The sequence below is a fragment of the Microtus ochrogaster genome, chromosome X (assembly GCF_000317375.1).
Source record: "Microtus ochrogaster isolate Prairie Vole_2 chromosome X, MicOch1.0, whole genome shotgun sequence".
In the NCBI taxonomy this organism is placed as follows: Eukaryota; Metazoa; Chordata; class Mammalia; order Rodentia; family Cricetidae; genus Microtus; species Microtus ochrogaster.
Window position 1 is genome coordinate 50107144 of NC_022026.1, and position 20061 is coordinate 50127204.

A 20061-nucleotide genomic window follows, 5' to 3' on the forward strand; every position below is an offset into this window, starting at 1 on the left:
TGATTTGTAGGCTGGTTTTCTTTGCTTTATGTTTAAAAACCACTTATGAGTGAGTACATATGATAACTGTCTTTCTGGGTCTGGGTTACCTCACTCAAAATGATGTTTTCTAGCTCCATCCATTTGCCTGCAAAATTCAAGCTGTCATTATTTTTTCTGCTGTGTAGTTCTCCATTGTGTAAATGTACCACATTTTCCTTATACATTCTATGGTCGAGGGGCATTTAGGTTGTTTCCAGGTTTTGTCTATAACAAACAATGTTGCTATGAGCATAATTGAGCACATGTCCTTGTTACAGTATGATTTAGCATCCTTTAGGTATATATCCAAAAGTGGTATTGCTGGATCTTGAGGAAGGTTGTTTCCTAATTTTCTGAGAAATCGCCACACTGACATCCAAGGGGCTGTACCAGCTTGCATTTCCACTAAGAATGCAGAAGTGTTCCCTTTACCCCACAACCTCTCCAGCATAAGTTGTCATCAGTGTTTTTGATCTTGGCCATTCTTACATTTACACAATGACTGTATTACTCTACTCCTACCAATCGTAAATATGGATTTCCTTATTTCTATACCCTCTCCAAATTCTACTCTTGGATTTGTTGATAACAACCATTCTGATTAGGGTGAGGAAATTATCTCAAAGTAGTTTTAGTTTGCCGTTTTCCTGATGGCTAGAGACACTGTACACTTTATAAAAGTTATTGACCATTTGCATTTCATTTGTTGAGTGGCGCAGTTTTATCTCCTTGGCATTTTATTTCTGCAATTCTTTGTGAATTCTGGACACTAGCCTCTTGTCAGAAATACAAGGTTACACAATCTCAGAAATAAATAAAACCATAGCTCTCTCTCATATGCAGAATGTAGCCAATAATAGATGTATATAAGTAACACATGGACATGTGAGAACAGTAAAACATGAAAAAGAGAACAAGAAAGACTAGGAATAAGGGAATGAGGATGGAGCAAATGTAGGTAATAGACACAAGTTATGAAAGAGTTATGAAAAAGAATATAAAGCTATTTGTTTCCCTAGTTCTAACTCTGTCTTAGATGTTTTTGTTTTGGTGGAAGATTAGTGAACAAAATATATCCAATACTGAAAATGTAAAATTTAATGTGAAGCTTCAGAGCTTTTGTTTTTAATGTCAATTCTAACTTTATATAAATTCACTAATTTATATAGACTTTGGGTATGATTAATACTGCTATGGTTTTACTTATTTGCAAGTTTTAAAATAATAAAGTTTATTAAAAATACTTCTGATAGACCAGGTATATGGGAATAAGTAGGTCCAGATCTAATTTCATGGTATCTAGACTACTTAATTAATCATGCCTCAATTAATTAATCCAGGTGGAGTCTAACTACTAAAAGAATGGCTTCTCCAACACCACAAAAACCTAAAATGTGATGAAATGCATATTAGCTACTGCTCTTTTTCTGTGAAGAGACATGACCATGGCAAGTCTTATAAAAGAAATGCCTTGGGGGCTTTTAATTGGGAGCCTGCTTACAATTTTCAAGGGTTAGTTCATGATCATCATTCCGGGAAGCAGACAGACACAGTGCTAGAGCAGTAACTGAGAGCTTTATATCCTGATTAACAGGCAGCAGGCAGAAAGAGAGACACTGGGCTTGGTGTGGGGTTTTTGAAACCTCAAAGTCCACGGGCAGTGGCACACATCTCCTTCAGCAAAGTCACACCTCCTAGTCCTTCCTAAACAGTTCCACTAAGTGGGGATCAAGCATTCAAACATACAAGCCTATGGGGCCATTCTCATTCAAATCACCACAAGATGCTACACAGATTAAGGTATCTTTCTAGGGTAGAATTTTTAAAGTTCCCTCTGATGCCAAAACTTGGGGTATTAAATGATTTAACTACAGGCTGCAGGTATGACTCAAAGGTAGCTTAGCATATGTAAGTCCAATGGTTTTATCTCCAACACCACACACACCCACACTCACACACACAGACAAAATTATGCAAAAGGTATGTAAAAGTGTTCTTAATTTAAAGAAAATGAGAATCAACATTAGCGGAAACCAATAATTCAAGACTTGATTTTTTTTAGGGCATAAGGACTGAGGTAAAATGGACTGATGGGACCAGTCCACAATTTTCTCACATGTGATGTAGTTTTACAGTAGTACCTGCTAGAGGGAAAGCCTAAAGTTCTAGTCAGTCATAAGTTACTTAATTCAGACCTGGCAGATAGAATAGCTTCCATGTCTCATTCCTTTCTCCAAAGATTAGGAAAATGGAGATCACCTGTTATATAGCATACTAACAGCAGGGTACCTAATTTCATGCTATATTCAGAGGGCTTTGTTTAAATAAAACTCTATATAAGCCTATCTGAAGATTGCTTGCAAGTACAGACATTGGCCAAATTGGAATAGGCCAAATCAACACACATATAATACTACGATAAAGGAATCTAGCTTATGAAAAATAATACAATAATCTATTATTTTGTAAGTCGAAATATGTTTTTAAAAAGGAGATATTCTGCATAGCTGTATAATACTGCTACAAGTCACTGCTTATAAAACAAAGATCCCAGGTATGGGATACTTCCTTACTAATTGTTGGCCAGAGAGATCCCAGAGACTCCCACAACAATACAACCTCTTGCCATTCCTCTTGGTTGCCTACCAAAACTAGACAATAAGATCTTATTGCTAAAGACTCTACACACCTTGGTTACAAGATATAGGAGAAAGCAAGCTGTAATTGAGATGAATGCTTCCTCCCTGCTGGCTAGATTTCACACTGCTGGATGCTGCTATGCAGGCTGCTAGGGGAGTAAAGGCATCAAAGGTCTTACCAGAGGTGGACTCAGTATACCACAATGACAACCATAGACAATATATGCCCACTGATACAATAGTGGCACAACTATTATAGGATAAAGTGTTCTTGGACTGGATTTAAAGCCAACTCCACAGGAGGGAATAAGTCTAATACTATAAATCCTGTCAAAAAAAAAAAACCAAAAAACCAAAAAACCTATGGCTGGGAAGGTCATGGATCCAGGAGTAGGGCTTACTATTGTTTAGCTAAATTTAACATGGTACCAAACTGAAGTCTAAATATTTATGCTTAAACTTATAGACAAATGATACTCCCAGCTTTGGTCCGAGAAGCTTTTCTTAGTAGTGAATACCGATAAAGATGCTTCAAATAAGTGATGGTTGAGTACTCAGAAACAGGATCTTCATTTATGCCAACCTCTCTAAGGCACAGGGAACACCACAAACTAGAGTATGGAAAGAACATAAGAGCAAGATAACAGGGAGGAGGACTGCAAACACTATCTTCCAGACATGATAAAGCCATGTCAAAAAAATGATCTCACAGCAGCTTGCTTGCACTCAGCATGCACAAGAACAGGAATGTCAATAGCCAATCATGGATCAGAGAAGGACTGACAGGCCCCTACCCTCTGTGGTGGTTTGAATGACAACGGCCTCTAAAAGCTCATGTAAGCTACCTCTGTAAGTTGGTAGAACTGTATAGGAAGCATTAGGAGGTGTAGCTTTGTTGAAAGAGGTATCTCACTAAGTAGAGGCTTGGAGGTTGGAACCCAGATCATTCCAAGTTAGCTTTCTCTGCCTTGTGCTTATGAATTATGGAGACTTTAGCTATTGCTCCAGTGCCCTGCTTACCTGCCCATTGCCATGTTCCCTGCCATGATGGCTATGGACTCTAACTCTCTGAAACTATAAGTCCCAAAATAACTATTTCTTCTGCCAGTCGCCTTGGTCATGATGCTCTGTCACAGCATCATAAAAGTAACTAAGATACCCTCCCAGTTTAACATTTGGTAACTGATGAATTCCTGGGAAGAGATAATCATTACCTTCAGGTGTGGGCTAAATGGTGAGCCCTAGAGGCTCTAATGGACAGTTGCAAAGATGTGGCCTCAGAGATAATCTTGGTTAAATTAATGATCACAAACAAAAAAAAAAAAACAAAAGCAAAAGCAAAAAACAAACAAAAGGCATGAATGTGAGAAAGGGGACCTGTGGGAAAAGGGAAGGAAAATGGCAGGGATAGGAGGGAGATAATGAGAAAATGAGGAATCAAAGTAAACAGAATATATTACATACATGTAGAATATTGTCAAACAAAAAAAATTAATCAATTTAACGTGTTTTATTTAGCCAGGCATGGTGGGACACACCTTTAATTCCAGCACGTGGGAGGCAGAAGCAGGTAGATCTCTGTGAGTTCAGGGCCAGCCTGGTTTACAAAGCGAGTTCCAGCACAACCAGGCTACAGAGAGAAACCTTATCTTGAAATATATGTATTATTTGAAAAGGAAAGAAAGAATATAGAAGAACATGCCTAAGTGAAAGAGTATCATTAGACAATGGAAAAGTAGTAAATACCAAACTTTTGGCCTTAAACTTGTGGTAATCCTCCCACCTCTGCACCCTAAGTGCTGAAATTACATACCAGGCCCAGTTTTGATAAGAATTTTGAAAAATCCAATGTGTGCTTAGATGACATCTAAAGCATCAGAATAGCAGTGAAAGGCAACAGAGAAATTGTCCTCTGACCCATAGTGGTCTAGCCTCTAACTGTAAACTGCTATATAGGTCATCCAGTCTTTACTTAAATGTTCATTTTAAGGGTAACTAAATGACAGAAATGCTAAAATACAACGTTCAGAGAGCTGTGTTGTATAATGATTCCCTCCAAGATTGAAATATTCTTCCTTGAGCAGGAAGTAAACAATTCAAGATAGTTTCAGAAAGTCCTTGAAACTGATCAGATTCATGAGGCCCCTTCCAGCCAGAGTAAATAATAAAAGCTAAGAGTCTTCTCAGATGGAAGAAAGCTGAGCTGAAAAGACTATCAAATGGGAATCAAGCTACCAAGAATACTGAGAAGAGTTCTCACAGGAAAAAAGCTGCAAAGAAGATTGAGACCAGACCCACTGCCAGAAGAGGCAGAAACCAGCAGAGCTATCTGGAGGTTTGAGACCAACTGAGGCCCCTAAAAAAGCACTCTCCGACCTGTTGAGCTGCCTGCAAGCTGTGCAGTGTGCTCCAGGTTCCCAGCTTTGTAAACTGCCACCAATGCTGGAGTGGGCTTTGTTGATGCAGCTGTCCTTGAGTCATTTCTGATTCTGCAAGTAACCCCAGTAAAACTCACTGGTTACCTCGTGGGACCTTGGTGATATCTGTACTTCAGTCCGTCATATGTTCCCTATCTAGGGTGGTAGACACATATGTTACATCTTCCCAGGAAAAGTTTTGTCATACAATAAACTGACATATGCAAATTGTTTCAGGTAGAATGGCTAAAAGCATTTTAAGTTGAAATAGTTTCACAGTTCCATAAGCATTAATCTTGAAGTTTTCATTTAACTACCATACAATGAGAGCATTTAAAAAAATCTAGGTTGTTTCTTAAACTAGATGAAAAACCCAATTATCTAACAAACATTTAAAGTTACTCAGTATTTTTAAAAGGTTATCGTCAAACTAACCTTTTTTCTCCTCAGAAATCTGTTTCTGAATTTATTGGTAATAAATCCCCTTGGTCCAGCAAACCGTAAACGCTGGTATTTAGCCTGAATATACAAGCTCTTCCGTACCAGATGTGACTTAAAATGGGGCTGGAATCTGCCACCCAAAAAGTTCTGTAAAGGATCCAAAGAGAATTAAATGTTAAAAATACAGTTCCCCAATCTATTCTATTAGTATAACAGACAGGAGAATAATAATTACAACAGGCCTTAATTCTAGGCACCAACAATATTTTTAAGGTGTTAATACTGGCTCTAAAGTATTTCTTCAAACTAGATACTAGCTTATTTTTTTGTATTATTTAAAAAAAAACTTTGCTCTATAGAAAATAGATTTTAGAAATGGTTAGTAATGAGCCTAGGAAGATGTCTCAGTCAGTAAAGTACCTGTTAAGCAAGCATGGGGACTTGAGTTCAGATCTCCAGTATCTGACTATAAACGCCAGTGATAGGGGGTGGGGTAGGGAGGTAGTGATAGGCAGATCCTTGGAGTTTATAGGCAAGCCAGCCTATCTGAATTGTTGAGCTCCTGGTTCAATGAGACACTATCTCAGAAAATGGTGGATCTAGTTTCATTCTTCTACATGGTGAAACTCACGCTTCCCAACACCATTTATTGAAAGATAATTGTTTTTCTTCAGTGTCTATTTTTGTTATCTTTTAGCATGAACTTATATTCAAGTTCTCTATTCCACTGATCTGTGTTTATTTTTCACAAGTATTATGCTGTTTTTCATTACTATGGCTCTGTAGTTAGCCTGAAATTACACATGCTGATACCTCCTACACTATTCTTTTTGTTCAGAATTGTTTTCCCTATCACTGTGTCTTTTGTACTTCTAAATAAATTTTAAGGGTTTTTCCTACATTTATGAAGAATGTCCCTAGAATCTATATATTACCTTTGGAAGGACAGCAATTGTTTTTCAAGACAAGGTTTTCCTATGTAGCAGCTCTGGCTGTCCTGAAACTCACTCTGTAGACCAGGCTGGTCTCGAACTCACAAAGATCCATCTGCCTTGCCTCCTAAGTGCTGGGATTAAAGGTGTGCACCACCACTGCCCAGCAAGAACAGCGATTTTTACAATATTGAATCTTCTGAGCCACAAGCATGTGAACTCTTTCCATCTTCTAGTGTCTTCCTCAAATGTTTTCATCATTATCTTAAAATATTCATTGTAGAAGTCTTGTTTCCTTAGTTAAGTTTATTCTCAGATATCTCTGTGTGTGGTACTCTGAATGAGATTTTCTTAATTTCTTCTTTAGTATGTTTGTCATTGATATATTAGACTACTAACTTTTGCATATTAATTTTATATTCTATCACCTCACCAAAGATTTGGCTCTAAAAGTTTTGATGGAGTATCTACAGTCTCTAATCATATAATTTGCAAAAAGGAATATTTTGACTTTTCTTATTTGTATCCCTTTTATGTCATTTTGTCTTACTGATCCAGTGAAGATTTCAAGCATTATACAAAATGGCAGTGGAAAGTAGACATCCTTGCCTTGTTCCTGATCTAGTGCTTTGTGTTTTTCTCCATTTAGGATGATGCTGACTAAGTTTGTGACATAAAGCCTTTATCATGTTGAGGCATGTTCTCTCTAACCTCTTCATGACATTTTTTTAGATTTATTTATGTTTTGCCTGCATGTGAATATGTGCACTACATGAATACAGTGCTGGCAGAGGCCAGAAAAGGGCACTGAATCCCCTGAAAGTGGAGTTATGAATGATTGTAAACCAGGTGCTGAATATCAAACCTGAGTCCTCGGCAAAAGTAATGAGTAATCTCCGATGAACTATCTCAGCAGTAACAAAACCCCCACATGACTTTTATTATAAAGAGATGTCAGATTTTGCCAAAGGCCTTTCCTACATTGATCATGTGATTTCTATCTTTGCATTTATTTATGTAATGAATTATATCTACTCATTTCCATATGTATCTCTGGAATGAAGCAATGTGACTATGAAAATATATTTTAATACAGAAAATATGCAACTATTTGATATATTTTACTTTATGTATATCAGATATAGTGAGCTTTATTTTATCTTTTTATTTTTGTTGTCACTTTGTCCAGTTTGATATCAGGACAATACTGGCTTTGTAAAAAAGTTTAGAAGCATCCCTTTCTTTTCTACTTTGTAAAAAAAAAAATTGCGCTGGTGTTAATTTTTTTGGAAACATAATAAAATTCTTCAGTGAAATCATCTAGCATTGGAGGACTTTAGTTGTGAGAATTTTTATTATTGCATTTTTTTTCCAAGACAGGTTTCTCTGCTTACCGCTGGCTGTCCTGGAACTAGCTCTGTTGACCAGCCTGGCCTTGAACTCAGGGACCCACCTACCTCTGCCTCCCAAGTTTTGGGGGTTGTGAGCCACCATGACCTGGCTGGTTTGTCTTTTTAACTTACTTGACATTAGTCTAATTTTGGTAGGTCATATGCATCTAGAAATTCATCCATTCCTTTTAGTAGAATATAGGTTTTCAAGGTATGTACTTATCATTTTCATTTCATTGATACCTATTTTATATCTCACTATTCATAACTAATTTTATTAATCTGAGTGTTCTCTTCCTTTGAATTGATCTGGGTAAAGTCTTATCAATATTCTTTATTTCTCAAGGAACAAATTCTTTTTTGGAGGAGGTTTGAGACAGGATTTCTCTGTATAACAGCCCTAGTTGTCCAGGAAGTAGCTCTGTAGGCCCGGCTGGCCTTGAACTCATAGAGATCCACCTGCCTCTGCCTCCTGAGTGCTGGGATTAAAAGCATGCACCACCACTGTCCAGCTCTAAGAACAAATTCTTTATTTTACTGATTCTTTGCATTTTTGTTTGTTTCTGTTCTTAATTATTTCTTCCCTTCTACTACCTTGTCCAGTTTGTTCTGTTTTTTCCCTAAGGCCTTAAAATGTTTCCTTATTTGAGATCGTTCATTTTTTCAATGTCTCACCCAGCACAAAAGTCATATCCTCAATATAAAATCTGGTACCCCGAATCTGCTAAATGAAAAAGCAAAGAGTATACTTCAATATATAGACCCTAAGGTTTTCTAATATATAGGTGTAATGATTTTCTGAATATGACTCTAATAGCACAGGGAATAAGGCCAATGACTGACAAAAGGGCTCTTGTACAGCATGAGAAGACATTGATTGAATGAAGAAGCAGTTCACAGAATGAGAGAAGATATGTCAGCTATATATCTGATAAGAATTATTAATTAGAATATACATGAAACTAAAAGAATCTAAACTCCACAAAAATAAACAAGCCAAATGTGCTAAGAGACGCAACAGAGAGTTCTCAAAAGAAGAAATATAAATGGCTAGAAAACACTTTTAAAAGTGTTCAATATACTCAGTCATCAGGAAAATGTATTTTAAAACTATTTGAAGTTTTATAAAGATGGCTTTAGCAGTTACAGCTTCCAGAGGACCAGAGTTTGATTACCAGCACCCACGCAACAGCTCCCAACTGCCTGTAACTCTAATTCCAGGGAATTGGACACCCTGTTCTGGCCTCCACAAGCACTGTATACACATGGTATACAGATATACACGAGGAAAAGCATCCATACACATAAAATTAAAAAAATAATAAAGTTATTTTATGACTCTATCTCACCCCAGTCTGACTGGTTGTCATCAGTATACAAAGGATGACAAACACTGGCATGGTTGTGGGTCAAGGAGACCACTTAAACAACGCTAGCGGAAGTGTAAACTGGTATATCCACTTTAGATATCAGTCTAGAGTTTCCTCAAAAAAATTATAAGTATTCATATGGTAGAAGACTACCATATGAGCTATACCACTCAAAAAATGTATCTTACTACAGAGACATTTGCATGTCCATCATTGTGGTAGCTCTATTCACAACAGTTAAGGAAACAGAATCAGTCTAGATATCCATCAACTGATGAATGGATAATGAAACTGTTGTATGCACACACAATGACATTGTATTCAGCTATGAAGAAAAAGGCAAATAAGGAATGAGCAGGGAAATGGATGAAACTAGAAAAATTCATTCAAGGAAACACAGACCAGAAAGACAATGCATGGTCTCTATTAAGTGCCTCAACTCTTTATGTGTTTAACTTGAAATACCTATGTAATCCAGGAAACTAGAAATTGGATACTGTTGCTTTAAGGAGGTGGGACAGCAGTATATAGGCAAAATGAAAATGGAGGGGGAATACTGGGAACAATGCTGTTCAAATAGGTACTTTTAAACTTTGCCTGTGTTTCATATTGTGCTATTAATATGAGATCTTAAGGATAAGCAAGAAAGGAAACATCACAGTTTAATAGTAATTGATGTGTTTGTGTAGAGTTGACAAAGATGTACTGGTGGTTTTGTTCATGCCAACCTGACACAGATTGAGGTTGTCTGGAAGGATGGAACCTCAGTTGAAGAACTATATCCATTAGATGAGACTTTGGCACATCTGTGGGGGAATTTTCTTAATTAATGCTTGGATCTCACTATGCAGTGCCACCCCTGGGCAGGTGTTCCTGGACTGTATAAAAAAGTAAGCGAAGCCATCCATGGAAAGCAAGCCAGTAGTAGGCAATATTCCTCCATGGTCTCTGCTTCAGTTCCTACCTCCAGGTTCCTGTCTTAGCTTCCCCTGATGATGACTGTAATTCGTAAGCCAAATAAACCTACTAAACATGATTTTGTCAATGCTTTTTCATATTAACAGAAAAGCAAGCTTGGTCAGGGTAACTTAAAAAACAGTGCCAGGTGTGGGATACTTCCATAAGAGTTGTTGATTAAGGGTGCTCTAGAGGCCCCAAACAAAACAGGCTATTAGCATTCATCTTGGTTGTCTATAGAAATAGTTGATAAAACCTCATTGCTGAAGACTTCTTGTACCTTGGTTACAAGATACAGAGAAAGCAAGTTTGAATTGAGCTGGATGCTTCCTGCTGTATAGTTTTTACAGTGCTAGATGGTGCTGTTCAGGCTGCTGGGAGAATAAGGTAACAGTGGTCTTACCCAGCTGTGAACGCTGAACTACACTACCAACTTGCCAGGCAAGATGTGCCCATTGGTACAATAGTGGCGTGACTGATACAAGGATAACCAAGTGCTCCCTCATTGGATCTGAAGCCCAGTCCACAAGAGGAAATCCATGCCGAGTACTGTAAATTGGGTTAGAAAAATAAGACAAAACTATGACTAATGAGGCCTTAGGTCATACTACCATTGATTAGCTAAATTAACATAGTGTCAAACTGTCTTCTAAATATCTATGCTTATTCCCATAGGCTTATTTTAAGATTAATCAGAAAAGCTTCGCTTTGCAGTGAATGAAGGTGAACGCAAAGACTCATGCAAGCACAACATATTGTGAATAAAGGATGGCTGAGGGCTCAAACCTAATTAAGACTTTTTATACCATCCACTTAGGTTTTACAGAACATTATGGAAAAGAATAGGGGAGAAAGAATACAAGAGCTATAAGATGAGAAGGGTGGGGAATGCTATTTTCTAAGCATGATACAACCAAGGCAATCATAAACTAGCACATTTAATAGGCAGCTACAGATGGGAAAGAGGACCATAAAGCCCTTATCACACAATGCAGAAGCTTAACACACACTACTGAAACTAACAAATTCTGGGAAAAGAAGAGTCAAAGTACCCAGTTATATAATGTTTCCAATGATGAACCCACCAGGGTCTAATGAACAGTTTCAAACCCAAGGTCATCATCATACAACCCTAAACTCTGTGGGACACAAGACAAAAACATCGTGAATATGGCAAGGACATTTAGAAGAAAGTAGAGGACAGACGAGTGGGAGCAAAGCAAGACATAGCTGAAGCAAAAGTAACCAGAATGTTTTATATACATATATAAAGTTGTCAAAGAAGAAAACCTATCAATAAAGGCAAAATAAGGTGGAGAACACCTAAGAAAGTCATCCAGTGTCTACTCCTGGTCTGCAAATGCATGTACACATGTGTATGTATACATACAAGAAGAGAAAAGATAAAAGAACTTGAAATGAATTTTTGGCATTCATCATACTGAAAAATATAATCTTCCAAAGTTCTAATTAGCTAGGCTTATTTTTCTGATTTATAATGACTATGCCAAATATGAATGAGGGCAAAAAGATATTAAGTAAAAATACCTATGAATCAAAAATTTCAAACTTTATTCCTGGGACTGGGAAGATGGGACTGCCATTCTTCCAGAGGACCCAAGTTCAGTGCCCGGCACCCACACTGGGTAGCTCCCAATTGCCCGTAACTTCAGTTCAAGGGCATCTAGTGCTTTCACATGGCCTCTATGGGTAACTGCACATATGTGCATACACTCACAGACACTTAAATAACATAAAATTTATTCTTGTCAGTACCATCACTTTTCTTTGCCATAAAAATAGCAAATATTAATTGTATGAATGATGAAACTAAATCCTGTCTTAAATATTGTCCAGTATAGTAGACATAGAAGACTAAAAATATTTGTTTTCGATCTTATCATTTTGTGCTGGAGGTGGGGAGGAGGAATCTTTAGTTTCGTCAGCACAAACCCATCATACTCAAACGTTCCAAACAATTCTACAAACCTCCCTCCCTCACTCTTCCCATACACTCCTTGTGGACAGCTGCATTTCCAAGCAACCTCCTAGAACAGTTTGAGAAGCGACCCAGCCCACATGCTTACACATGGAATCTACTCTGCCCTAAGTCTTAAATCCTTGGTAATTTCTAGAAGCAGTTACATTACTATTTGAAAAAAAGAGTTCCACTAGTAATAATGAAATTCAAAATCAAATCCTGATTAAACATCATTATTAAACTGGTAATTGTTAAGTATAAATTCTATCAATAGTCATAGAAATCAAAACACTAGTTTATAATTGTTGTTTAAAATGCCACAAAATAGTTTTTAATTCACTAATGCAACATTATTTCCAATATATAAAACCGTAGTCAGACATAAATGAAAAGCAATACCCAATACCTTGAAAGACCTTCTAGGGCCTCTTCTGTTTTGATGATTTTCCTCAACTCTAAATATCTTCTGAGTAATGGCATCGTTTCTTTGCATAGTATAGTTCTGAACAAAAAATATTAATATGGGTTAATAATACCTTAAAGGTTACTTTAAAAACTAGTCTCACCAATTAAGACATATGTTTGAAGACCCCAAATCAGGGAGCATGGAGCTTACATACTTCTTCTCTCATATGACCCATGCTAGTTTGTGAGGGGCCAGTTTCATTCATGCCTGTGAGAAGTGTAAAAAAAAAACACTCTGTATAACACCATGGTTAACTTTCAGAAAGTGGATTATAAATCTAGCATTTACTTATGTATGCAACTTGGAGAGGAAAAAAACCATTGCCAGCAGGACTTGGTAAAGGTTGTCTATTAGCCAAGAAAAACACAAACTCTCCATACTGCAAGTAGGCAAGTTAGCCTAATCAACCAAAGGTTGCAATAGCTTGGGAAGACCCAGAAATAAGAGAAAGAACTACAGTGCAATCTAACTACAGAGAACTTGAATCCTCTAGCAGGAACAATTAAGATGGTATTCATTATCCAGTTTCCAATTTCTAAAATCTATATAATAGTCTTATTACCTTCTACTTAATCCATTTTTGTGGAGTCTGGCCAGAGGAGGATTGTACTAGACAGCTGTTGACATGGCTCCTAATTATCTCCATCAATGATGCTTGTCTTTGTGGGCATGATCTATTAGCTTGCTTCTTGTAATAACCATTCAGTAAAGTAATGGGATATTACTTCTAAAATTAGGTTACAAACTGACTGACTTCCATCATTTAGTCATCACCTACAGAAGAGCTGTTGGATATTATAGATATTATAGTTTCACCATCTATTCTATAAGCAAATCTTTAAGATAGAGAGATTAGTTAGTGGTTTTGTGGGGGTAGAAACATGGAATAATTAAACAGACATGAGAGCTCTTACTGGATAATGACAATATCCTATTCCGGCATAGTGACACAAGCCTGGAAACCAAGCACTTAGTGGGTGAAGGCAGGAGGGTTGTAAATTTGAGACTAGCCTGGGGTGTATAACAAGTTCCACTGCTTAGCCTGAGCAACAAAGTGAAATCCTGTCTTAAGCCCAACAACTGGACAATGGTGATGACTATAACACATCTTGAAGAATTACTAAAAATCACCAAATTATATACCTGAAATGAACTTTATAGTGTGCAAATCATATTTTAATAAAGTTGTTACCAAAAGATCTTTAGAAAATTAATACTATAATAAAAGAAATTTCTACTAAAACAAGAGATAAGTTTTCTTGATCATCTTTTAAGCCTCAACACTGTTATAACACAATGAAGTTACAACCACTTTGAAAAGTATGGAAATATTTATAATGTACAAAAATTAAAAACTTGAAACTCCAATCTTACTATGTAAGGTTTCTGAATAAATTTTCTAAAATTTGATTTTATAAAATGTGAAGGTTTTTGAAATCCATCAGCACGAACTGTCTTCACCTTTGAAAAACTGGGACACTGATGATTCCTAATAAAGGGAAAGAAAGAATCTTGTTACTTTAACCAGTTAAAGATACATACTCCAGATACATAGCACAATAGTAAGATTTCAATGATCTGTCACTACTAAAACTATAAATGATAGTTATTAAGACTGATGTTTTCAACAAACATTATTTTACTAAGCTGGAAGTTAGCAATAGAGCAAAAACAACATTCCTTGTGCTAGGAGTCTCAATCTGACTCTCAATGAAGAACAGGATTCCTGGAGGCTATAGCTGATACATGGAAGAATTTTTCAAGCATCCCTGACTCCCCTGCGCCCACTTACTGAGATTCTTGGCAGACGCATCAATGGCTTATGACCCAGCCCATTTATCAGAGGTAAGGTAGAAAACTAGAACATGGTCACCTACTGCCAAGGCTATGGGCTCTCATACTGCAAAGGACAGGCTCCCACCTTCTGACAATGTGAGAGATCTTGAGGTCACAACAGGCTCTTCCAAGTCTGCTTGGTAAAAAGATCCTGGAAGCCTCATTTCTACAGCTCTTGGCAATGCCCCCACAAAACGACTAATCTCTCTATCTTAAAGATTCCTACATCTCCCCACAACATTTTTTGGGGGGTTTTGAGACAGGGTTTCCTCCATAGCTTTTTGGTTCCTATCCTGGAACTAGCTCTTGTAGACCAGGCTGGCCTCGAACTCACAGAGTTCCGCCTGCCTCTGCCTCTGCCTCCCGAGTGCTGGGATTAAAGGCCTGTGCCACCACCACCCGGCCTTCCCCACAACATTTTTAAGACCTTTCCTATGTCTTTGGCAGGTCCCATTTCCTAGGAAGCCAACTGCCCTGCTTTAGCCCCTCCCATGAATTTTGTATGGGTTAAAAATCAGTCTTCATGATTTCCTGTGTCCGTTTTGCCCTGACTCTTTATGGCCTTACTACCTGGTTTCCTCCAATCTCCCCAACACATATATTGAACTTTAAATAATTAACTGTGTATAGATAGTTCCCAGCACATAACATGATCTTTCCGGCTTCCACAACTTTGTACCTGCAATTCCTTCTGTGATCACTTCCTTCCATTTAGATTAACTTCAAAGTTCGGCTCCATTCGTAGCCTTGTCCAAAACTTTTCCTAAACTCCTCTGAGGTGGAATAGATAACCCTACTGTGACACATACAGCATTTAGAGGCCTAACACCCATCGTTCCTGCTGTAGCTACTGCTTATATCTGTGTGTTTAATGGAATAAGTTTTGAATACTACTGGTTTATTTGTGTTCTCATCACTGACCCCAGAACCTGACACAAAATAGAACTTCAGGATCTATGAAATGTTCAGAAACCCGCCATCCTGATAAAATGTGATGTGGTACTAAGTCAAAATAGCAGTGTGTAACTACAAAACTATACATTGAGGATACATTAAAAAGCACACATACTTGCCTATAAAAAAGATAAAGGTCAAAAATAGACTAAATATTCGAAGTACTCATTTCTATTTGGCAAAATTACAAATGCCTTATGCTATAAAAATCCTTATTGCAAAACATATCCAAGGGGGCTGGAGAGATGGTTCAATGGTTAAGAGCACTGACTGCTCTTCCAGAGGACCCAGGTTCAATTCCCAGCACCCACATGGCAGCTCACAACTGTCTGAAAATGCAGTTCCACGAGATCTGACACCTTCACACCAATGTACACAAAATAAAGTTAAATAAATCATAAAGAAAAACTGGACATGGTAAAAAAATTAAAAAAAACATATCCAATAAAGGAATACTGGTTGAACATCCCTAATACAAAAATCTGAAATGTTACAAAATCTGAAGCCTTCTGAGGACCAACATGAAGAAAAATTCTACACCTGACCATGTAAGACAAAACATAGTCAAAACAAAGGCACATTAAAATACTGTATAGAATTTCCTTCTGAAAATGAATGAAAGAACATAAATAAATTTCATGTTTAGTTAAGGGCCCCCTACCCATAAGAGTTGAGTATATATATATATATGTAAGTATTCCAAATAATCTAAAATCTGAATCATTTCTAGTCACAAGCATTTCCAGTAACAGACTGTAGTATCTAGAATATATAAAGAACTATTAACATGCTACTATATTTTATTACTGTTTGTATGTGAGTCAGAACACACATGTGGAGGTCAGGTAAAAATATGTATGTCTCAGGTTGTCAGGTTACCTACTGAACCATCTCACTGGCCTAGAGAATAGTAAAGAACTCTTTTATCCAGGTGTAGTATCATGCCATTAATCCTAGCACTTAGGAGGCAGAGTAGATAGATCTCTATGAGTTTGAGGCCAGCATGAGCTACAATAGTGAGTTCTAGACCAGCCAGGGCTTTATGGTGAGACCCTGTTTCAAACAAAAACAACCCTCCTAACTATTATACCTCAGCAATAAAGACTTTGATTATAAAATGGGCAAAGGATTTAGACAAAATTTCTCTACATAAGACATATAAATGGCCAAAAAGCATATGAAAAATGTTTATCATTAGTCATCAGGGAAATGTCAATCAAAAACACAGTGAGATGCTATGTTACACTCACTAGAACAGAAAGGTTACAATAAATAGATTGCTACTCGTGTGTACCTAACAGCATGCCTTCAACCAGGCAAAAGGTGGAAAACCACAAATAGCTATAAGAAATGAACAACCAGGTAAATACAATGTAGAATATCCAAAGACCATTCCAGCCTTAAAATAAAGTTTTTAAGAAAAAAACCATTGACATATGACACAGCATAGATGAAACTTAAAAGTACTATGAAAGTGAAATCAGCCATAAAATGAAATGGTTTTGTCTATAATTCCTACAGCTGCAGCCACAGTAATCCTTTTAAAATTTAGAGATCATATGTTTTCTTTAGTTAGAACACCAAATGTTTTTAATTTCACTCACTGTAAAATAGTCTTTATGTCCTTCAAAGTCCTTTATGAAATCATCTAGGCCTCATCTAGTGACTTTTAACCTTTTGTATACTTTTACATATCTCTAAGTTTATATAGGTGCAGGCACACATGTGTAACAGTGCATATATGAAAGTCAGTTAATGACCTGAGGAGTCATTCTTTACCTTTCATCTTGGGAGACCAGGTCTCTTACTGTTGCTCTTTCAGGCTAGTCCACAGGCAGCCAGTTCTTATTTTGTATCTGTCTCCCATCTCCCAGTAGAATTACAACAGGATTATTGTGAAGACCTAAATCTAGGTCAGCCTTGTTCAGCATGTGCTTTGCCCACTGAGCTATCTCCCCACTCTCCCTCTCTTCTTTCTACTATACTACAACCCGACTAGACATAATTCTAGTCCTTAGCCAAGAAAAAAAACATGCTTTTGCCTTAACATCTTCGCATTTGGTTCCCTGTTTTGAAGTACTATACTCCCAGGTATGTTGTAGCTGGCTGACTCTTTCAATCAATTCACATGTCCACTAAAATTGTAAAACTGTATTACACAAATTCCTGTGAATTTCCACTTCTACCTTAGTTTTTGACCTACCATTGCAATGACATTTTCTTTCTCCTACCATCAAGTTCCAAGTGCCAGGAAGTCAAGAGTTTTGTGTAGTTTTCATGGTATCCACAAAACATAGAAATGTAACTTTACAACAAGGAATTATGTATCACCTGTATATGGAAAGCCCTCGATGAAGTTCACACTAGTTTAGTATAAACCTTGTCTTTCCCCATAAGTTCCCTACCGAAAAATAAGGTTTTGGTAGCTTCGTGGCCTTTTGGAGTTCAGTGCTACAATTTTTAAACTTTTGGTTTACACATGGCCCATACCTATATAACACATCTCAATTTACATTGCAGAGGATTTAGTAATTCTGGTTAGAAGGAGAAATCATATGCCAGAAGACTTGGAGACATCATAAGGCCTGGAGACATCAAGGTAAGATATTCATTATTGAGGAGTCAAGAGAGAACAGCAAGGTCTTATACATTGTTTGGAATGTCAAAGAATTAAGTTTGTTGGTAAAAGATCCCAAGACATTAAGGAATAGTAATCCAGATAGAAATGCCTCACAGCTATTGCTTTGTCAAGTCTTTACACATTTAGCAAATATGGACTGAGCTCAAGGCAATGGAATATATTGGTGAACAAACACAGAGAGCCTTCATATAACTTATATTTTAATGGAAATACCATAAGAGGAAATCACTAAATCCTATGATTTTTTTAAATATTTATTTATTATGTATACAATATTCTGTCTGTGTGTGTGCCTGAAGGCAGAAGAGGGCACCAGACCCCATTACAGATGGTTGTAAGCCACCATGTGGTTGCTGGGAATTGAACTCAGGACCTTTGGAAGAGCAGGCAATGCTCTTAACCTCTGAGCCATTTCTCCAGCCCTAAATCCTATGATTTATGACATTATGTTTTATCTGAATTTCTCTACAAACTACATACTGAAATTGGCAAACTTTATTTCTAAGATAAAAGGATAAATTTTACTTTAGTAAGGAAACTGAACTGAGTTAAGGATGAACAGTTCATCATTTAAAATTTTAAAATTTTATGTTTATTTACACTGTGTGTGTTTGTATAGGCATGTATAATCATGTGTAAGTGTGTGTATGCCTCTGCTATAATCTATACAATCAAGTCAGAGAACTACATGTGGATTCAGCTCTCTTCTTCCACATGGGTTCCAGAAATTGAACTCAAATTGTTGGGCTTAACAGCAGGCAATCTCCCCAGATCTGGTATTATTTTGAAAAGAAAAAAAAAAGAAAAAGAAAAAAGGAACCTCACAGGTAATGGTAAAGACATGAACGACTTGAACCTCTCCATTGCTATTAGAGTGTAAAATGATATAGTCATTTTGAAAAACAGTTTGGTAATAATCATCTAACTCAATTCTACATGTAGGTATTGCTTAATAAAAATGAAGACATGACCACACAGAAACTTGCATACAAAATATTCACAACACTATTTATTCACAATAATCAAAACGTTAAGACAAATCAAAAGACCATCAACTGATAAATGGATAAACAGCAAATGACACATCCATACAATGTAGCATTATTTAGCCATAAAAGAAATCTTTGTGCTATAGTATGGATAAACTTTTAATACATGCTACATAAAATAAGAAGTCACGAAATGCCAGACATATTACTGCATTTATATGAAATGCCAAAAATAGGCAATCCATAGAATGTGTAACAGTGGTTTTCCAGGGAAGGGAAAATGAAAAAATGGGGAGGGGGTGTTCCACAGTTAGGTACACTGCTTTCTTCTGGAGTGACAAAATATTTCTGAGATAAGTGGTTCTTTTTTTGTTTGTTTGTTTGTTTTTTGTTTTTCGAGACAGGGTTTCTCTGTAGCTTTGGAGCCTGTCCTGGTATTAGCTCTTGTAGAACAGGCAGGCTTGCCTGGAACTCACAGAGGTCCACCTGCCTCTGCCTCCCAAGTGCTGGGATTAAAGGTGTATTAAAGGTGTATGCCACCACCACCCTACGAGATAAGTGGTTTTTTTTTTTTTGGTTTTTTGAGACAGGGTTTTTCTGAGTAGCCCTGGCTGTCCTGGAACTAGCTCTTGTAGACCAGGCTGGCCTCGAACTCACAGAGATCCACCTGCCTCTGCCTCCCGAGATCTGGGATTAAAGGCGTGGGCCACCACCACCTGGCAGAGATAAGTGGTTCTTATACAACTCTGCGAATATAGTAAAAACAACTCAAATTGCTTACTTACAAAGGGTGAATTTTATGGCAAAAAAATACTAAATTTTTAAAAAAATTATCATGTTTCATGCTACAACAGTCCTCTCAAAGCTAACATTAACAAGCTTAATGAAAACCAGCTACATTTTACCTAATCCTGATCACCATTATGAGGTAAGCACAAATCTCATTCCTATTTTCACAGATGAGGAAACAAAGGCTAGATAACCTACCCCAAGTCATTCACATAGCTAGGGTTCCTAGAGCTGGGC

The 20061-nt window shown here is 37.1% G+C and overlaps 1 protein-coding gene across 4 annotated transcripts in view; it reads right to left on the reverse strand.

The window, feature by feature from the left end:
- The window catches only part of Bclaf3 (BCLAF1 and THRAP3 family member 3), a 79654-nt gene that overhangs the window by 20253 nt on the left and 39340 nt on the right, over positions 1 to 20061 (reverse strand). For 3 of the 4 annotated variants that reach the window (XM_026784911.1, XM_026784910.1, XM_026784912.1), the window contains 3 exons: positions 13990 to 14104; positions 12556 to 12651; positions 5513 to 5665 (listed from right to left, as the gene is read on the reverse strand). In XM_026784911.1, coding sequence (XP_026640712.1) covers positions 5513 to 5665; positions 12556 to 12651; positions 13990 to 14104 — 364 coding nt within the window. The remainder of the gene's footprint in view (positions 1 to 5512; positions 5666 to 12555; positions 12652 to 13989; positions 14105 to 20061) is intronic. The other variant, XM_013350555.2, reaches the window with a different exon arrangement.